This window comes from Callospermophilus lateralis, chromosome 3 (assembly GCF_048772815.1).
Source record: "Callospermophilus lateralis isolate mCalLat2 chromosome 3, mCalLat2.hap1, whole genome shotgun sequence".
NCBI classification, from domain to species: Eukaryota; Metazoa; Chordata; class Mammalia; order Rodentia; family Sciuridae; genus Callospermophilus; species Callospermophilus lateralis.
Genome location: NC_135307.1, coordinates 87,115,127 through 87,135,966, shown reverse-complemented (window position 1 = coordinate 87,135,966; position 20,840 = coordinate 87,115,127). Strand labels below are relative to the sequence as shown.

Below are 20,840 nucleotides of genomic sequence, written 5' to 3'. Positions count from 1 at the left end.
CCAAGGCAGAACTTCTGCTCATGTGTTTGTGCTTATGAAGATGGATCATCATGTCTTTCCTGTGCCCTATTATCCCAGATAAGATCAGGGATGTCCTGGTCTGGCTGTGTGATAACAGAGAGACCCAGTCCATGGTGCAGAGAAGCTAGAAAGAACCCTGATGAGCAGATGTAGGGTAGAGAGGCTGAATGCTACTTGGACATATAGAGAGAGGTCCCTTAGATGGACAGATCCAAATTAAGTGCTAGTCATTGCCCCCTCTTCCTATGGCAGGAGTTACTTTCTTTTTCTTCTTCATCCTTGTCTTCTTTTTTTTAGACAGGGTCTTGCTATGTTGCCCAGGCTGGCCTTGAATTGGGCTCAGGTGATCTTCATGTCTCAGCTTCCTGAGTAGCTGGAACAGATGTGCCACTGTTCCTCGTCAGGAGTCATCTTGATTTATTTATTTTGCAAAAAAGACAACTTATGTGGTCAGCCCTCCATATTTGTGGGTTCTGCATTTGTGCATTCAATCAACCACAGACTGAAAATATCCCGCATGAAAAAAAAATCACATCAGAACTGAACACATACAGACTTTTCTCTTTTTTTTCAACACAGTGTAACAACGACTTACACAGCATATACATTGTATTAGATATTATAAGTAATCTAGAGACAATTTAAAGTATATGAGAGGATATACGCAGATTATATGCAGATACTACACCATTACACAAGGGACTTGAGCATCCTTGGATTTTGGTATTCTCCATGGATACTGAGGGTGGGTACTAAGGGACAACTGAACTGTCTTCTCTGTCTTCCATAACTCTTACATCTCATTTGAATTTCTGCTCCACTTGTCATGAGCTATTTGGGATGGGAGGTAGGTCTTAATAACTAACACAAGAACACAACAAAATTAAACAAAACACCCTCTGATTTGCCTTCAGTTCTGTCACAGATTGTCTGTTTGGATGTGGAAAAATCCCTTCGTATTTCTGATACTCATTTGTAACATGGCCTAGTTCTTTGTAATATCATATGCAAAACAAGTGTTCCATAAACATGCTGATGTCCCCTAGTGTTATGAGTTCTTACGGAGATGAAACCTCAGGACAGACTCTGCTTTGGGTAGGGAGAGCCAGGATTTGGTCTGCCCTAGACTCATTCTTAAGAAGCATGGGACCTGACTTGGGGAGCACCTTCAGATTCACCCTTCCCCTCCAAAAAAAAAAAAAAAAAAAAGGGCAAGTCTGAATTCCTGGATTAACTGGATTCTGCTCAACCTCATCTACCTTCAGTACCTTTCCTGGCGAGGCCACTCTGCACACTATGACCATGGAAGAGACATGCCTCCGGAGCCTCAGAATCAGATCAGTCATGATGCCACAAGCCTGAAAGACATCTCAGAGGATTTCAGAGGGAAGCACAAAGGAGACAAGGAGGAACCCTAGGATCTGTTCAGAGTACAGCTTTCTCTGCAGATGGAGGCTCAAAGGGGAGGCAGGGTTTCCACAAAGACATCTAAGAAGGCAGGTTGGAGGAATGTGCTAGAAGCGAAGGATCAAGACAGCCAAGGGGCCAATGTCTCTGAAGCAGGTAGCTGGATGGAGACTTGGAGTTATGTAGAATGAGTCAGGATACTGCTCTGCCATTGACAGTGACATGACCAACCTTACTTAGTCTCAATGTCTTTACCTGCAAATTAGGGATAAGACCCTAATCAACTGCAGATCATGCTGTGGTAAAGTAGTGAGAGTCCAAGGAGACTAACAGGTGTGGAAATGGAAAGGATTATTATTGTTTTTTTGTTTTGTTTTGTTTTTTAATAGGGGAGAGCACTGGAGCCTGCTTCCAAAGAGGGAGTCTTGCAATTTGATAATGCTCCAAGACTGATCATCCCACCTTCTCCTGCTTCACTCCCAACAGCCATCTCTGCCCAGCTTTGGAGAACTTTCTGGTTAAACTGTGAATGTGAGCAGAGCAGGGTAGTTTAGGATAGAGGCCTCAGCCTAATTCTGGCCCAGAGAAGCTCCCCCCAAAGTGAGAAGTGTCCTGATGAAGAGTCAATGAGAGGGGTGAAACCTAGGAGGTTATGGAGGTTCTCAAGGGCTCTTCTGGTCAGTTAGGTACCCCCAAAGGATCCCAAAGACAAGGTACCATAGTGTCACTGAACTTCTTGTTGGGAGGGGGGTCAGGTCAGCCTCCCCTGATACTCAGAACTGCACACTTGGCCTCTCCCCTTTCCAGAGGAGGAGGTCATTGTTGGCACTGTGGGAGCAGATGAGCCCTCAGCAGGTCACAAGGAGAGCCTGTATCCCTTCCAAAGGCACTCCCTGTTGAATCCTCCAGATATAGGGGGCAAGTCACAGACAGATCAAGGCTGGAATATCTGGCAGGGTTTAAAATCCATGTTGATTTGGAGAATACTTTCACATTGCAGCCTGGTGCTGCCCCTGCCTTATTTTTACTGACAAGGTTCTGCACTCAGGTCTGGCTTCCTTTGGTCTTCCTTAGCTGCTGTAGCCTGAAGTGTGGGTACTGGGCCTGCGGAGCCAAACATCTGGCAGATCTGGCTGGCTGTTGGGCAGCATCACAGGGCTGCCATCCCCTGGCCCACCGCGGCCCTTCCAGGAGGAGCTGCTCTGGTAGGAGTTGGGCAGTGATGGATCATACACCGTCTCCTTCAGTGCCAGCCACAGAGTGTCACGCTTCCCATTCAGCTGGCCCCGCTCAAGTATTGGCTGGTCAATGTCATCTAGGTCTTCTGGAGAGATACCCATGGAATCTGGAACACGGGCACTGGGCTCAGAGGTGCTTAGGCAGGTGTCATCTGAGACGCTTAGCCCCTCTAGGGTGCTGGTTGAGGAGCAAAAACCATCAGGAAGATCTTCAGCCTTGAGCCTTGGGGAGTGAGCCGGGGTTTCCAGTGAGGCCTGCAGGGGCTCAACCTTCTGCCCTTGGGAATCCTGCCTGGCCCCAATTTTGGGGCTGGAGCCAGCTTGTTTATAGGGGGAGGAGGTCTGCAGGGCTGGGCACTGACTGAAGACTGCCTGGTGGTCCAGCAGCAGATCCCTCGGAGAGCCAGGGTCTAGTGGAATTCCAGAGCAGCAGTTGCCGTCATGAAGCTGCAGATCCTCTGAAAGTACCGAGGGCCGGTGGGATAGCTTGCTGGTGGCTGTGCTAGTGTCAAAGCTGGGGCTCCGGCGCCGTGCCAGGGGTTGAAGCTCATAATGCTCAGAGCAGGATCCAGGTATCCCTCCTATTGGTCGTGTCTTTTCCTCATCAGGGTCCCCACTTCCAGCGTCCCATGGCAGGTGGGCACAGGGCCAGAGGATCTGTCCACAGTTCTTCTCTGGCCCAAAGAAACAGCACAGAGATTGGAAGAAGAAGCTGGCAAAGCCACAGCTGACGAACTTGACCATCATGATGATGATGCCCAGCTTGCGATAGAGCAGCACTGTGGCAGGTAGCATGAGCACCCCAGATGCAAACAGGGCTGCAGTTCCCACTGCTGTGGCACGGCTGGTCTGGCGCAGCGAGAAGGCCACTCGGCTCAAGCGGTCAGGGTGTGGGCACAGGTGATAGGAGATGCAATAGTTGATAGTGAAGTCTACTGAGAGACCCACAGAGGCAGAGAGAAAGAGGGACTCAGCAGTGTTGAGTTGCCACTCAAGTAGAACCAGAAGTCCTACCGTGAGTAGAACAGTGCCTGCCACAGCTGCCACGGAGAACAGGCTGAGTGGAACATTCCAGGTGCCCAGCAACAGTGTGGCAAAGGCCAGTGCCAGAGCCAGGCCCAGTACCACAGCAGGCTCAGTGCTCAGACTGTGCTGCAGGCTGTACAGCTCTAGGCGGCTGGTGAACCAACCTCGGCGGAGGCCAGAAGGTGCCCTGCCCAGCTCTGCTGCCAGCCAGCGGCTGATCTCAGTGTAGAAGTGGTGGACCTGGTTGTAGTCTGGACTGTACGGGAAGTTGCTCTGGAACTGCAGGACCAGGGCAGCCAGGTTGCCATGGGCGTCAAAACGGAGTCCCAGGTCACGGGTGCCATCGGGGCTTTGCTCCTGAGCCATCATCTTGAGGCAGTGCAAGAAAAGCTGAGGGGCCCAGGGAAAGTCTGACTGGCCACAGCAGACATTAGGCCCTAGGCGGGCACAAGCCGGGCTCTCTACCCAGTGCTGGAGGGCCTCCATGAAACACAGCGTGGGCCAGCCCTCTGGCTGGATACCAAAGAAGCTCTGGTTGCGGACTCGGTGACAGAGTGCCAGAAGCCAGCGCTGGGCTTCTGGGCTGCTGACTGAGAAGTCAGGGTCGGTCACTAATGAACTGTTGCTGCGAGGGTCCAAGGGGTCGCTAGTGTCCACCGGCAGGATTCCCCACACCAAAACCACGGGCAGTTGTCCGCCCTCTTCCGGAGGCAGGTGTTCAAACAGAAACTGCTGCTGATACTCTGCGTCAAAGCGCTCGAAGGGGTGACTAGGCCTGAACACCTGACCGCCAGCTGGCAGCAGAATGGGGAGCTGCAGGCGGGGACTTACGCCGCCAATGTAGGCGCCCCCTGCAGCCAGCGCCGCGAACCAGCAGATCCAGATGTAGCGGAACTTGATGACGCCACAGGGCAGCAGACGCTGAAAGAGCAGGCGCGAGAGGATGGCAATGGCCCTCCGAAAGCCACGGAACCGCCGGTGCAACGCTAGCAACAGCCGCCAGGGGTCACTACTTCCCCTCGGGCCTTGCGCCCGGGGCACACAGCCGCGCGCCAGGTAGCGCTCATGGAGTACCGCAGAGGCAGGCAGCCAGACCAGTGTGAGAGCCATGTGCACTAGCACAGCGGTGCCCATGAAGAGGGCGAAGCAGCGCACCGCCGGCAAGCGGCTCAGGTAGCTGCCGTAGAAAGCCGCGCTGGTGGTGAGGCCCGAGACCAGCAGCAGGTAGCCGAAGTGGTGCATCGTGCGGCCCACTCGCTGCGCCAGACCCCCAGAGGGCACCTGGCTTTTGCTGAGGCGCCATAGGTCGAAGAAGATGAGTGTGTGGTTGACGCAGACACCGCTAAGCAGGATGAGGGCTGCCAGATTGACAAAAGGGAAGTAGGCCATGCGGAAGGCCACATGGTATAGAAAGAAGGCCACCAGTAAGGAGCCCAGCACCCCCAGCATAACCATGAGCGTGATGAAGAGTGAGCGCAGGTAGAGGGCAACGCTGAAGAAGATGGCAACCAGGGCCAGCAAGGGGTACACCGTATCCAGGGCCAGATAGTGCTTTAGCAGCTCCTGCTTGATGCCCAGGTCCATGCCAGTAATGGAGGTATAGTTGTCAGAGACATCCATGGGGTTGACTAGGCCGTCTAGGTAAATGTCCATCATGGAGGCACCCTTTAGGATGGGCAGGAAGAGCAGGCTATACTTGAGGGAGGGAACCTGGTAGTCAGCAGTCTGGGGACTCAGAAAATCCCTATCTAGCAGAAAGTGAAGGAGCTGGTAAATGGCACTGCTCTGGGAGCACTTGGTGGGAATCTGGGCACAGTGTGGGGATTTGTCATGCTCAGGTCCCAGACAAGAGGGCTCAAGGATACCACGATGGTAATAGGGGGCACAGGCCCGCAGCAGGGCCAGTATGCGTGCTGCATCAGCTTGGGTAGTGTCCAGGCAGGAGGAGCGGTTGGAGAGCATAGCAAGATAGTTGCCCAGTGACCAGCTGGGACAGCACTGGTTGGTTGCTGAACGCTGACATAGAGCCCCAAAGCTGGGATGGGAGCGGATCTGTAGGGCACACAGCAGAAGAGAGCTCAGGGGCAGTCCAGGGACCCAGGTTTCCCCAGCCCTGTCCTAGTCCTCTCACCTTTCAGTTTACTGGGCAGACAAAGAAATAGCTTGACAGCCCAACAGAATTTGCTTGTCTCAAGAATTGCTTTTAACTACTGGCATCTTGGCTTTGTCAAAGGGGAGCCTCAGGGATGCTGCCTGAGGCCTCAGCTTGAGAGGCCCTTCCCTAAGGACCCCAATAAGTCACACACTCCAACTCTGCACTGCCTGGGCCAAGAGTAGGAATGGAGGTAGCATCCACATTATGGAATAGGACCAAGGGGCCAGGAAGCTGGAAGCAAGCAATTGAAAAAGTAGGGGCCTGAACATTCCAGCATCAGGGGTATTGCCAAACCCTAGCCCCTACCTCTCTCCCTGGGCTGCTTAAATCCTCTTAGGGTCAGAGCTGTTTCTTTTTTTATGCCTCCTTACCTCTTCCACCCTGTAATTAACATCACAGCAGTTGGTACAGTACAGCCAGTTCTAGCCTGGGAGTCAGAGATCTTACTCTGCCACTGTCATGGTGATGACATGTTTGCGGAGCAATTTCTATTGCCAGTCATTATGCTATAGTTTCCCAGATTCTATTTTGTTTAATTGTCCCAATATCCTTATGAAGGAAGTACTGTTATTATCCATATTTAACATATGAGGGCTGAGAGTGTAGCTCCATAATAGAATATGTGCTTAGCAGGTATGAGGCCCTGGGGTTGAGCCCTAGCACCACAAAAAGAAAACAACAACATATATGGAGACTGAGGCACTGAGAGGTTAAGTCATGCAGCAAGGAAGCCTTGGAGCTCATCTTAAACTCAGGCAACTAACTCCAGAACATATGTTCTTAACCATTGTCTTTTGGTACTCTAGATATCCTGATGTGAGGCAGGGGACATAGGCTCCTGAGTGGTTTTCACACTGTTTTTAGAAGCAAACCCTCCTACAGATGTTATCATATATGATCCCCAGTTAGCATAATTGGATTGGCACTGCTTGAGTTGATGAGGGCTGAGGCCTTAAAGCTCACGGTCTCAGTCCCCTAGGCCAGGGTCTCCTCTACAGTGCTTAAGGTTCTTTTTCAGGAAATTTTGAAAATCCTCAGGCTTTGCTCAGGTTTTCTTATGGCAACTGTAGTTTGGCTTTTCTAAAAACAGTCAGTTCTTCCTTACCCACCTCAAACTGGAGCCTCTCTGCAGGGTTAGAATAATTTTCCAAACAGGGAATGCTCGTCCCTACTCAATTACCGCAGTCCTGGCTTAGCTCATCCTTGGGATCAGGCCCCTCATGTCCTTAATTCCCCCAAATACCCCTGGCACCTCCCCAGCCAGCTTACCTGCTCCTGTTCCATGCGACACATAGAATGGATGGCATGCAGGTTCCATAGACTGCCCACTGTGGTGGACATGAACACCAGCTTTGCGTTGCTCTTCTCTGTAACACACCCACTTGGAGCTCAGCCCTTTGGGCCCAGGTTTTGGGCCCACCACAAAAGGGAAGATGCTCACCCAGGGCCACTGAAGGATCAGATTCCCAGGAGCCTGAAACCCATGCCTGGCTATGCTATTTGTTCCTGCCCCTGAACCCTACCCCCCACCCAGCTTGACCCCACTGGCTTAGAGTATCTGGGATCTGCTTCATTCTCCCAGCTGTAACCCAGGTTCTTTGACTTGAATGTGGCCAGCTGGCTGCCTTCACTTTCTGTCTGCCCACATTTGTTCTGGGTCTGCCCATCCTACTATGTAGGGCAGGGACCACCATGGATGCCAGGGCTGGCCAGCCTGTTGCTTACCAGGGGGGCCACAGAAGTAGTTCTCCTGCCCTCTGTCCTCAGGGGGCTCCACCATTCTCCGGGCCCGGACCACACTCTCCTGAGCCTTATCCCAGTGTACAGGATTCAAAGTGCTGTGGGAGTTCAAGCTGAAGTAGAGAGAATTTCTGTACTAGGTACCATTGGGAGTGGAAGCTCATGGAGGCCAGAGATCACTCCCCAGGGAGCCCCAGCAAGCACCTCTGACCTGCCTTTTGGAGGTCACTCAATGTTCCCTCCCTAGAGACCAAGTTCTTCCTCCCTTTCCCACCCTCAGTGGGAAAATGGGGATCTGTTACCTGTTCAGATCAAGGTCTGGGGAAAGGGAAAGTAGGTTCCTGGGGCCTGTGAGGGCCTGCAGTGCTTTCCACACCTCTAGCTTTCGCCCGACGTCTGTATCCCGAGGCTCAAAGCCCTGCAGGGAGGAGGGCAGAGAAGAGTGGGTAGGCAGAGGAGGAGCTCTCTATCTGGGATGTCCCCAGCTCTGCCCCTTTGGTTTTCTGGAGCAGGGAGGGCCGGCCAGCCTGCCTGTGCAGATTGTAGGTGTATGACCTCTATACTATTTGTAGCTCTCTCTGGAGGTCAAGAGCTCACCATTCCTTCCCTACCCCAACTGGGTCAACTCAGCCCCAGACTGAGCTTCAGTGGCCAGGCCTGGGGCCCCCTCCCTCCTTTTGACCTCTCACCAGTAAAGGGTTCGAGAAGTCAGGCAGCTGGCTTCCCAGTAGTCCAGCCAGGGTGCAGAGGAGGATGACAGCTAAACACACCAGCAGCACGGCCACTGGCCACTCAGCAATCAGCTGGGAATAGCTGGGAAAGAGGGAAGGAACCACATGAGTTGGTGTTAGGTGTGGTAATAAGAGGCTGGTGAGCTTAGAATCCACTGAAAAGGGGTGGTAGAACAGAAAGCACATAGAGCAGGGTTAAACTGGACACCAGCCTGGTCACCCCTAGGAATCTGGGGGAGGCCCAGGCCTACCTCTTTGGCATCCGGAAGGTCCGTTCCTGCCTGTGGGAAAAGAAGAAAAGACACTTGTTTACCTGAGTCTTTATGTGGAGTATGTGTGAAGAGAGGTGGGGTGGGAGGGTGTGGAAGAATAGAGGATGGGGTGTAAAGGAAGATGGCATTAATCCTCTTAGAGCTTTCCCACCCCCAAGCTCTAACCTTTTCCATCTACTCCATCAGAGGCAGTGGACATCCAGGCCCCCAGCAATATGTTCCATTTTTGAGCCCTGTCCTACCTTTCAGTGGCAGCTGACAGGCTGCTGGACCCCTCCTTACCTGACGCTGACCACATGCTGTTGCACAGAAGGTGGCTTCCAGATCCCATCACGCTGTGAGGAGATTGGAGAAGTATTGATGTTGGAGCTATGGGAGCATAAAGCTGCCTGGTCTCCAGTCCCTAATAGAGAACTGCCTTCTTGATATTCTTGCGGTTGCCGCGAATAGGTAAAATGACCAGGGGCTAAGGCACCCGTCGGGTCTAGAGCCTGAAGAGTGGAAGTTGGTGGTGGGGGTCCAGAAGAGCTGGAAGGGTCCTCAAGGGGACAGCTGTGGAGGGAGCAGCTCCTCTCTGGGCTAGCCTCAGGCGCCATAGCCTTGGTCTGGGACCTGGGGAGACAGCAGGCAGGAAAGATAGGGGTAGAGGATGGTAGTGGGTCATTTCATGCTCAGCAAGAATTATTCAGTTAAGGGAAGATAAGGAGACAGAGCTCAGGGTTGTTTTATTTACTAGTCCTAGGGAAAAGTAAGAAGGGTAGAGGCTCAAAGTCTGTATCCCCAGGCTTCTTCTTGGGGTCTGTTCTCTCATTCACTAACCATCCATGAATTCTAAAGACACTGTTGGCAACCTGCCAGACGCTGTGCTCAACACTGAATGTGCTGTTACATATATGACATGTATTTTTTGACATGAGGTCCTGCTGTGTAGCTAAGGTTGGCCTCAAACACTACATCCTTCTGTCTCATTCTCCTAAGTAGCTGGGATCACAGGTGCATATGACTGTGCCCAATTTATATACATGATCTTATTTCTCCTTACAAAAATCCCATAAGGGAAGCATTTTCTTCTTTTATAGATTTGAAAGCAGATTCCATGAGAGTTGAAGATCTGGAACTTGAAGCCACTTCTTCTGACTTGTAGCCCTGTATTCTTCCTGTGGTACTTGTCTGCTCATTCATTTGATAGACATCTGTTGAGCACCTAGCATTCTTGTTCCCATCTTAGAGCCTTTGAACCTTCTCTTCCTTCTGTTATATTGCCCCTCCCACCAATTGCCTGGGGTGTGTGTGTGTGTGTGTGTGTGTGTGACCTCATCCTTTTTTTAAAAATTCTGAACTCTGTTCAACTGTTACCTCCTCAGAAAGTCTTCCTTGACTACTCTCTACTTACCAGCTCTCTGTTCTATTACCCTGCTTGATATTTCTTCATAGCATTCACTGCAATTGGCTATTATAGAGTTGTATTTCTTGCCTGTCTCTCATATGTAATGGGAGGGCTAGGAAAAATAGGAACCTGGTGCATTGGCTCATCTCCATATCCCTAGTACCTTAAACAGTGTCTTGCACACAGAAGGTGCCTGGCTGCTAAGAGTGGTGCTAGGATGAATAAATCCCAGCCCTTACTCTAGGCACTCACAGTAGTGAGATGCCAGTAGTCGGACATGTTGGTTTGTGTCATAGGCCATGCAGAAAGCAGAAGGTTTGCTCTGCAAGGGTGTGCACAGTTGGAAAAGGAAATTGGGAGCCCCAAGGAATGTGGCAGGGAATCAGTAATAGACTCTTCTTCCAAAATTACTTATCAGGCAATGTTCTGTGCATGGATTTACCCCTATTCCTTGGTTCAGGGGAGATAAGTCCCTCCCCAGTGGCAGGACTGCCAGACCTAGGACAGGGAAAGATGGCCAAAGAACAAACTACTTTGTGGGAGGCCAACCTTATGGGTGACTGAGTTATACTCCCCAGCTGGGTGCTGAGGTGCTCAGTCACAGAAATGGGTGTGTCTTGCTACAGCCCCATGGGTGAAGCTATGCTCACCTGTTCCTTTGTAATATAACCCCTTGCCCTGTTTAGGATAGAATCTAGGATGGAAGTGTCTTGTGTGTGTCCCCTCCTCTTACTGTGCCCTTGGGTGTGGCCTACTCAGGTGTCAGTCAACCTGCTGACAGTGGACATCATGAAGATAGACTCAGCCCCTGAAACCTGACCCCTTGCCTCATTTGAATAGCTTCTCCTCAATAAAAGGGGTCAGCGTGTGTGTGTGTGTGTGTGTGTGTGTGTGTGTGTGTGTGTGTGCTCTCTCTCTCTCTCTTTCTTTTTCTGCGGACCCTTAAGGTCACAGCAACCCCAAAGAAAAAGGTATTTGTGTCTCTTGTGTGGTTATTTCGTGCAGCCCAGTCAGCCCAGTTTAACTGGAGTGACCCCTGAGCCTTTTAGTCGTGAGAACAGAACCCCGGCACTACTTGAAGGCCATGATAGTTCCCAGGGGGTTCAGGGTTTGACACTTTGACAGAGCCTATCCTGCCTGGCTTCTCAGCCTGCCAGAGCTTGCATGGCTCCCATGGGAGAGCCAGGTCTATGCTGAGCCAATCTTGGCTTCAAGTCCTACCTGTTGCACTTTGAAGAGGCAATGAACCAGAGTCCTGGCCACAGTGGCAGGTGGACATTGCCCATGGAGGCCAAGTGGAGGAATTGGAAAAAATAAGCAAGCACTGCTTCTTCTTCCAGGATGACTGGCTGCTGGCCAGTCTGGGAGATAGTGACCCTTATGCTAAGGGTAAAATGGGAGAGTAGTGGAGGCAGGCTCCTGGGTCTATTTCCCACTGCTTTCCTGAGCTCTGTGGCTTCAGGAAATGCTCACAATCCTGGAGCACTGGCATCCTTGTCTGTTGAGGATATGATAAGAACATCCACCTTTCAATTTTGATGTGTAATATAACACATGTGAGGTGCCTGGCATAGAGTTTAGAATGTTAGAAGATGCATTTACTTTCTTGCCCTTTCCCACACTCAGTATTGCAGGGAGCATGTGCTTTAAGAACTAAGTTTATATTTAATTTGTCCTCTTTTGTCATCACATATAATACATTTCCACTTCGGAACTTCTCACACCTTGAGAATTTCATATGCAATTATAAACACTTTCTTCTTTGTTATCCAAAAGCTGCATTGAAATTTGATCTCATGATTTAAATCATTAGTCTTATTTTTTAGTAGCTCAGCATTTAGAAAAATAAGATTTTTTTTTTTTTTTGTACCTGGTATTGAACCTAGGGACATTTAACCACTGAGCCACATCCCCAGTCCTTTTTTTATATTTTATTTAGAGATAGGGTCTCACTAAATTGCTTAGGACCTCACTAAGTTGCTGAGGCTGGCTTTGAACCCACAATCCTTGTCTCAGCGTCCCAAGCCACTGGGATTACAGGCAAGGGCCACCATGCCAGGCAAGAATAAGAATTTGACTAATGTTGTTTTAAAGCAAGAACTTGGATGACTCCATGAAATTAATGTTGTAAACAACCAGTGTTTACATCAGCAATCTTTTATCAGTGCAGATAAAAGACCCTATAGGCCAATTCTTGTGGGACAAAGAGAAGTTGGATAAATGGTCTCCGTTATAAGTGGGGATATTTATTAATTAAAGATTTTTAATTCTATGGCCTTTTGTTTTGAGCACTTGTCATGTGCTCAGCCCTGTGCTTGGATCCTGAAGGCATGAAGATGATCCATTAGCCTTGATTTCCCTCTCCAGAGCAGGTCCTGCTTTCAAGAGGTAAGGAGAGTGGGACAGCAGTATAGATGTGAGGGACTTGTTTCAGCTACACACCCTGTAGAGCACTAAGCACTGGGCTTGTTCTAGGAGCCAGTTCCCCACTTAGAGTGTCAGTATTTTTACATTAGAGGTTGCCAGCATACTAGAGGTGCTGGAGGAGAATGGAATCCCCCTTCCTGTCAAACCTCCTAAACTATGCCCTTTCTTAATTGGTTCCTGTTCAGGGGGGAATCTAGGCTCCTTCCTTAGTTTGCTTCCATTAGGGTCTCCCTGGCCCCAGCTCCCTCCCTTCAACAACTTCTATTCTGACCTAGGATCAGCTGCTCCCAATCATATCCTTCTCAATTGTGTCCACCATTGTCATTGTGCCAGAATTTGAAATCCTCCACATTCTAAGTGCTGTAGAGCTGCACCATTGTCTCAGGACTTCCCATGAAAAGAGTCAAGCTCCACTCAAAATGAAGTCTTTCTTCTGCCAGTGCCTGCTGTCCACTGCTCTCAGGAGACACAGTAATCTCATAAGAGTTAAGCACTCTTGTCCTTGCATCCCCAGGGGATTTTCATTCTCACCTTCTCAGTTCTGAGACCCTGACTGGGATGAGTAACCTCCTGGTGGGGGGCCTGCCTAAGCTCCCTAAATGACTGAAACAAGCAGGCAGGGAGGGGAATAGAAAATATTGACATTCACTCCACTTAGGAGGTCCAACATCACAGCAATCAGGGCCTTGCTGACAGGGCCCTAGATACAAAGCCCCAATTTGGGCACCCTATAAGGAACATATGTATGTGTGCATTAACCTCATTCCCAAGCCCTCAGAACACAGCCACCTGGACATCCATGTGATCCCACAGAGTGGCCAGGACAGATGAGGGAACAGCTCACACCACTAGGAAATTAAAAGGTAATTTTATTATTATTATTAGGTACTGGGGATTGAACCCAGGGGTGCTTAACCTCTGAGCAACATCTCCAGCCCTTTTTAATTTTTTATTTTGAGATAAGGTCTCATTAAGTTGCTTATTATTAATTTTTGTGGTACTGGGGATTGAACCCAGGAATGCTTTACCACTGAGCTACATCTCTGACCCTTTTTATTTTATTTTGAGACAAGATCTCCCTAAATGGCCAGGACTGGCCTCAAACTTGTGATCCTCCTGCCTCAGTCTCCCAAATTGCTGGGATTATAGTCACGTGCCACCACACCTAGCTAAAAATGCAATTTTAAAAACACAAACAATTATTTCAAAAATTTCTATAGTCAATGGGTTAAAAACTGTGAGATGTGGCTGGAGGTGTGGCTCAGTGGTAGAGTGCTTGTGTTGCATGTACAAGGCCCTGGGTTCTATCTCTAGCATTGCAAAAAAAAAAAAAAAAAAAAACCAAACCAAAACAAACAAACAAACAAAAAAACCAAAAACCAAAACCCCCAAAACTGTGGGTGAAGTAGCACACACCTGTAATTTAATTTATTGGGGAGACTAAAGAAGGAGGATCCCTTGAGCCCAGGAGTTCCAGGACAGCCTGTGCAAAAAAGCAAGATCCCATCTTAAAAAAAAAATCAGGAGAGGGGCTAGAGATGTAGTATTTGGCATGTGGGAAGCTTAAAAAAAAAATTGTGCTGTCTCTGTGTGTTTGTGTGTGTGTGTACGCGCGCGTATCTATGTGTGTGTGTCTGAGTCATCATGTGTCCATCTCCGAGTTCTACTTAGCTCAGCAGGAACATATCTGTATTTCTTCTTCTTCCTTTTTTTTTTTTTTTTTTTTTTTTTTTTGCAGTACTGGGGATTGAACCCAGGGTGCTTTATCCCTGAGATCTACCCCTAGCCCTTTATTTTATATTTTTCATTTTGAGAAAGGGTCTCTCAAGCCATTGTGATCCTTCTGTCTCAGTCGCCTGAGTTGCTAGGATTACAGCTCTGCGCCACTGCACCAATCATATTTGTATTTATTGAATTGAATTGAACTGATTCTCTCTGCCTGCATAGTCTCTGTGGTCTCAGGGAAATGCAGAGGGGGGTCAGAGGTCTCCGGGAATTGCTGGAAGAGAGCAAGTGATTCTTATGGGGGGGGGGGAGATGAGTGCACCAGACAGGGCTGACTGGACCTTGGCAAAATATACCAGACAGCAAATGTCTCTCCTGCTCCTTCTGGCTCTAGGCCCCTATTCTGTCCTGTCACTGCTTTTTCCTTATCTTTTGGTTAGGCCATAGCTACAGGCAGGTCCCTGATCCTGAAACACATCCAACCTGTGTCTCACCCTTTTGAAGAAGGTTCTGTGCCTTCTGGACTGATATATTAAGAGGGAAAAATGTATGTCTCCACTTGTGGGGCTTTGGCTTCCCTCTGAGGTACAGAATGTGAATTTTAACTGGTGCAGTCTGGAGACCTTGTGTCTGTCTGCTTTTTGCCCCCCAAAATATATATATATATATATATATATATATATATATATTTTTTATTTCAGGCAGGAGAGAGAGGCAGTGCCACGTCAGTGGAGAGATTCTGGGGGCAGCAGAGCCAGACAGGGCACAGAAATTGCGCCATCTTGCTACCTGTCTGGGCTGTTCCATCACACATATGGCGGAGGAAGGCAGAGGAGAGGCATCCAGATCTGGGGACAGATTCTCAGCAAGAAAGGGTCCTTCCTGTCCCACTAGTCTGGGGCTGCTTCAGTGGTCATTCAGACCATCACCTGAGTCTGCGTCTGAGAGCCTTAGCGGCTCCAGTGAACGCCAGTGGCTGCTACAGGCAAGGACTCAAACAGATATGTGCACAGCTGGGGACCATGCAGGGCAGGCAAGCAACTGACATTGACAAACAGGCAAGCAAATGACGGTGACAGACAAAGACAGTCACTGACGTAGCTGCCGAATGTCTGCTCTCCCCAGGAAACTAGCCTTGGCGAGCCTGTTGTCCACGGTACATGCGCACCCCCATGCACACTGACACGCAGCTGGAGCCCAGGCTGACGTTGTTGCGGACTTGAGGCCTTCTGCGAAGACGCAGAGGCAAAGCCTAAAGGGAGGGACTCCGGAGGCCAGGGGAAAGGGGGAAACCATGGCTTTAGGGGAAAGGTAAGAACAGTGGGTGGGGCAGGTCCCCCAGACAGTGAAGGTGATGGGAGATGGCACTGGGGGATGTCAAAGAGCGAGTAAAATTACCTGGCAGGATGAGGGTATATCGATCCTTCCCCCCTCCCCAGAAGGGGCAAAAGGAAGGGATGGGCAATGAATGGGGCTACAAATGGCGACTAATGAAGATACCTGGAGCAGAGATGCTGAGAAGATCTTCGAGCCGGATCTGCGGAGCTGTTCCTCCCTACCTGTCCGAGGAGCTGCCGTTCGGGGATACGGAATCCCCTTCGGGCCTCTGCTCCTCTTTCGGACACGGGCTGGGAGACCGACTGCTGCAGCTGCTGCGGCTGCTGCCACCGTCCATGCCCGTGGGCGGCGCCGCTGTCCGAGAGCTGGTGCTGAAGCAGCGGCAGCGGGAGGCTGGTGCGCACGCGTCAGCGCCCGCAGACCAGTCGCTGGGCGGGGCCGAGAAAGAGCCCAGCCAATGGGCGCGGGGCTGGTGGGGGGTGAAGGGATGAAGGCTGCCAGCTGCGGCGCCGCAATGGGGACCCAAGGGGGGGCGGTTGTCTAGCAGAATGGCCGTGGGGCTAGGGTGTAGGCCCATCTACGCAGGCCAGGTCTACGTGATGTTAGGAGTCCGGCGGTCTGGCCCTTTCTGGGGACCTCGGACTTCTCATAAGGAACTAAGGAGCGCGGCCCGTTCAGAGATCCCCACAATTTGAAATGCAGGTTTCCATGCCCGCGTTTCACGGCATTCTGGCGCAGAGCGCTGAGTGGTAGAGAGGTCGAGCGACTAGTCCGCATTCCTCTCGGATCCACTCTGCTCCCTCTTTTCCTCCCCAGTGGGGCTAAGGGTCTACTTAATTTGGGTCTTCCTTCTTGTCGGTTTGGACCTGGACCTGGGTCTGTGTCCCTCAGCTATGGAACCTGGACTCGGTTATTGAAGTGCGCAATACGGGGAGGGAGGAGGGAGAAGAGAAACGCCCAGAATGCTCAGCTCCCTTTTCTTACAGTCACCACTACTTCCCACCTCAGCCTGGGAGGGACCAGTTAGCCACTCACTCCTGGGCACTTGCCTGTAACCCATAGGGGAATAGCTCTGAGGGATAGACAGAAGAGCACATTTGGAGGTAATGGACCTGAGGCAGGTTTGGCTAGAGGGATGTAACAGAACTAGAATAGATATTAGCAATGAAAAGCCTGGAGGCTGGGAAGTGGAGAGGATCCTGGGCGTGGGATTTGGGTAGACAGAAAGGGTTTCACAGCAAGCAGGCTGTCCAGTGCCTGGCTCTGGTGCTGAAAGCATGGGGCTCAGAGAGTCAGAACCCTTGTGGTCAGGCCCATGAGATGACTGATGCCATCTCTTCTTTGCAGCTTGTGATAGAGAAGGGGCAGTGTGCAGAGGAGGGAAGACCTTCTTCCTAATAGGCCTTAGGGAAAACTTCCTGGAGATGGTGGGTTTCCTCTGGCTTGGGAGGCTCTGAAAATGTGGAGGTACGAGACAGGGAGGGCATCCCTGACCTGGGATGTCTGACCCAGACAGAGAACTGCAAAATTCATGAGGTTGGAAAACTGTATATTTTCAGGGAATTGTGAGAAATTCACCTGGTTAATAGGGAGCTTTTGAAGGCTTTAGCTGTGTAGAATGAGGTGTGCAAGGTGGAAGCTTGGAATGCCCACAAGATTTGGGTGTATGGGACAGGATAGAGGTGATGGGGCCACATGCAGGACCCTTTATGGTAGGGAGAAGAGTTGAGAAAGAACACAAAGGAAGTTGACCTTATACAACCACCTGCTATGGGTATCACTGAGCCAAGTTCTAGAGAATACCAGACTGGTTATTCTGTTTTCACAACAGGGAAACCCAGAAAAAACTAGACCCTTTGAATTCCAGTTTGAATGTTGTGTTAGATTTTCATCACAGTGGCCAAAATACCAACAAGAACAACTTGGAGGAGGAAAAGTTTTCTTTGGGCTCATGATTTCAGAGGTGCAGGCTATGGTTGACCATCTCAATGACGTGAGGTAGAACATCACGGCAGAAGACCGTGGTGGAGTAAAGCTGTTCAGCTCATGGCAGCTGGGAAGCAGAGAGAGGAGTCAGAGAAAAGCCGTATAATCCCCAAGGGCATGTTCCCAGTGACCAGCTTCCTTCAGCCACGCCTTAACTGCTTACAGTTACTACCCAGTAATCCATTCAAATTATTAACCCATCAAATGGATTAGTCCACCGATTAGGTTACAGCTCTCATAATCTAATCATTTCATCTTTGAGAATTCCTGCTTTATCTGTTACATGAGTTGATTGGGAGATGACTCGTATTCAAACCATAACAGATGAGAAGAAAGACAGACTCTTAAAGAATAAAACTTGGCCTCCAGGAGGCTGTTTATTAGGAAGAGAAGATTCTGGTCCATGACTAGTACCAGGTCAGGAAGGCAACCTTCTCAGGTTCCTCATCTTGTGTCTTTTTTCTTGTTTCTTCAGTGGTGTGGACCAGGGGGATGCCCTGGACCATGACCAGGGGGATGCCCACCAGGTCCTGGGGGGTGGCCTCCCCCAGGACAGTGCCCTGGACCATGACCAGGGGGGTGCCCACCAGGTCCTGGGGGGTGGCCTCTCCCAGGACAGTGCCCTGGACCATGGCCAGGTGGGTGACCACCATGGCCAGGTGGGTGACCACCAGGTCCTGGAGGATGACCGCCATGGCAGTGCCCCTGTGGAAAGCCAAATGACCAATGTCAGAATCTGAGGTCAGTGCCAGTCTCTCCTGTAATCAACTCCTCTTCTTTCTACTTCCTCAGGGATTCTGGATTCCTGGGCAAGCAAGGAGCTGTAGAGGAGAACTGGGTGGTAGGGATGGCCTTGATGAAGCCCCTTGAATACTGAGCAGACAAGAGGGGAGGGACCTAAATTTATTGGTTTCCATTCTTGACCTGAGCTATGATTCCACTTCTTGGACTTTGGTTTATTTTATGTGTAACTAAGAAGCAAAATTATCTCATCTTCCCTGAGGGACCCTTGCAGAGTGATTCTAGAAGCTTTTCCATGCTAGAACTGCAGGCTTATTGTACTTAGGCGCAAGGGTGAAGCTCAGGGAGGCTGTAGAGGAGCTGAGGGCTAGGGAGAGATAGGAGCTGAGGAGAAGAGAAAAGCAGCTGGAGGAGGGGCAGTAGACCAAGAGAAGGAAGGAAGATGAAGATGTGCATGTTCTCTACATAGGTAGTGGGTCCTTGTATATGAACAGGACATATGCTGCATTAACATACATATAACTGTGTTTGGGTACATGTATATAAGTGAGTGCATATACTTGCCTGCTGTGCACATAGATGCATGCATGGAGTACATGGTTGTGTGTTCATGAGAATGGGTGTGTGTGTGAGCCTATGGCATCCCTGAGCAGGGTGCGAGCCCAAGATACCAGGAAGACTAAAAAATAATGTCAAAGTTTTAGTCCTCCAAAGTACAGGTATGAAGACACGAAGTGCTGTGAATACACTATGTATACAACCAGAGATATGAAAAATAGTGCTCTATATGTGTAATAAGAACTGTAATGCATTCTGTGTCGTATATAAATTTTAAAAAATAAATAAATAAAAATAAAAAATGTTTTACTCCTTAGCTAGAAGACGACTGGAAAAAAGTGTGGTTTAACCTTCTGTCTTGACTACAACTACCTATGAGGCCCTAAGATGAAGGGAATTTCTTTGTTTCTTACCACAGGCCCAGGGAAGGAGAGAAAGACACCATCTTGCTTCTGTGCTAGACACTGAGGGTCTGGGCCCTTGTGGAGCAGGGGTGAAGCTATGCCCCTTTCCAGGGCTTCTGTTTCTTAGGGCATGGTAAAAGTTCAGAAGATCAAGGCTCCAGGGCTTTCCTGTGACTATGTTAGAGCAGCTCCTGCTCCATCCAGGCTCAGTGATGCCTGGAAACAGCCACTTCCTACTCTATCTGCTTTTCCTTCTATGGCTCTTTTTGTGGTGGGGCCACAAATCCACACCAGGGAACTGGTCTGCTGTGGTAGCTGATGTAGGAGAAGAGGGTGAGGGCAGACCAACTTCCTTTCTTGGCAGAAGCCTGTCTTGGGGGATCTGCAGTGTGGCTGGGGCTTGGGAGCAAGCCATCCATCCAGCAAGGCTGTGGGGGTAGCCAGGAAAGCAGAGCAGGGTAGAACAGGTGGGGAAGCAGCAGGAGAGAGGATGGGCAGGGAGGGGAAGTGAGGAAAGGAGGAGACAGATGGGAAAACAGAGAGAATGCCAAGGAAGGAGGCTGTAGCAGCAGGGGCTGGGTGAACGCGGCAATGCCTCACCCCACGGGACTGCTGCCCAATCCTGCTCCTGATTTTCATTTCTGGAAATGGGATCTAGGAAGGAAGGTCTGGAGGGCATGGTAGTTGGTAGTGAGGAAGAAAACAGGGAGAGGATTGGGGAACTTTCTTACCTTTGGACCTGTGGGAGGGGAAGAGAGAAAAAAAAAAGGAGCAACTTGGGTCATTTGGTTCTGCAGTTAAAAACCCTGTCTTCTCCCTGGCACTGATCTGTTCCCCTCCCCCAACAAGGCTCTTCAGACTTGGTCATTTGCCTGACAATCATTTCTCCATTCATCCACTCAACCACAGATTCATATTGAAAGTCAATACAAAGTTCCATTGTGAGTCCCTGTGTGCCCCAGACTGGCGGAGTCCTCTCAGGTGGCACAGGGCCAATTAAGAGGCATGGGTTCTTGTCCACATTCTGTCAGCTATTTGTCCTCCTCGCCTTGGTCAAACATCCTGGCATTAGAGAAATGCTCCACTGTGGCAAACTCTGATTCATCCTCTTCCACTTCTGCAAGGGCCCCCACCTTAGTTCCCTCACATCTCATTTATCTCACCCAGTCTGTGCTTAGCCCCTCAGAGCTATTTGTTGGCTCCTGCTTTAACTTTGTTGGCTCCTCCTTATAACTCACATCTGGACCTTTGCTTATGCTTCCTGCTACTTGGAAATCTCTCTAGCTCAACTCTGCCTTGTTTTCCTGCAGGAAATCTACTTTGTAGGTCCAGTGGGCTCATTCAGCAATAATCACCTGAATGGTCTCCAGTGCTCTGAACCCCTCCTTTGGAAGGAATCAAAGTACTATTACTTTGTGCCTTTTAGGAGAGTCAGTGGCACAGCTACTGAGAGCTGTGTTCTGGACTCCAGACTGATTGTTCTGTGATCTCACCCCAAGCAAGACCCTTAATTTCCCTGGGCCTCATGTGTAAAGCACTTGCCTGTTTTCCTCCTGAGGTTGAAGATCTAGTGAGATGAAGGATGTGTGAACATGTTTCTTAAACTGTGAAGTGCTCTTCAGAATATAAGGGCTTGTTTGCATTTTGGAACCCTACTGCCACCTACACACACACACACACACAC

General features: G+C 49.9%; 1 protein-coding gene across 1 annotated transcript; it reads right to left on the bottom strand.

Moving 5' to 3' along the window:
* Window positions 1-2,498: 2,498 nt before the first annotated feature.
* Window positions 2,499-15,804, bottom strand: Disp2 (dispatched RND transporter family member 2). Its single transcript, XM_076848487.2, has 8 exons — window positions 15,689-15,804; window positions 8,873-9,202; window positions 8,570-8,599; window positions 8,277-8,400; window positions 7,890-8,005; window positions 7,573-7,700; window positions 7,117-7,214; window positions 2,499-5,744 (listed from the first exon to the last, which is right to left on the bottom strand). Exons 1-8 carry the CDS (start codon window positions 15,802-15,804, stop codon window positions 2,499-2,501), a joined length of 4,188 nt encoding a protein of 1,395 aa, XP_076704602.2.
* Window positions 15,805-20,840: the final 5,036 nt, after the last annotated feature.

What these genes read in the sequence shown, in the direction of transcription:
- Disp2 (XM_076848487.2), bottom strand. Translation starts at nt 15,804, where the DNA reads ATGGACGGTGGCAGCAGCCGCAGCAGCTGCAGCAGTCGGTCTCCCAGC. An exon ending in AACGGCAGCTCCTCGGACAG is followed by an intron (nt 9,203 to 15,688) that starts GTAGGGAGGAAC and finishes CTGTCTCCCCAG; the next exon opens with GTCCCAGACCAAGGCTATGG. An exon ending in ACTTCTCGAACCCTTTACTG is followed by an intron (nt 8,006 to 8,276) that starts GTGAGAGGTCAA and finishes TCCTCCCTGCAG; the next exon opens with GGCTTTGAGCCTCGGGATAC.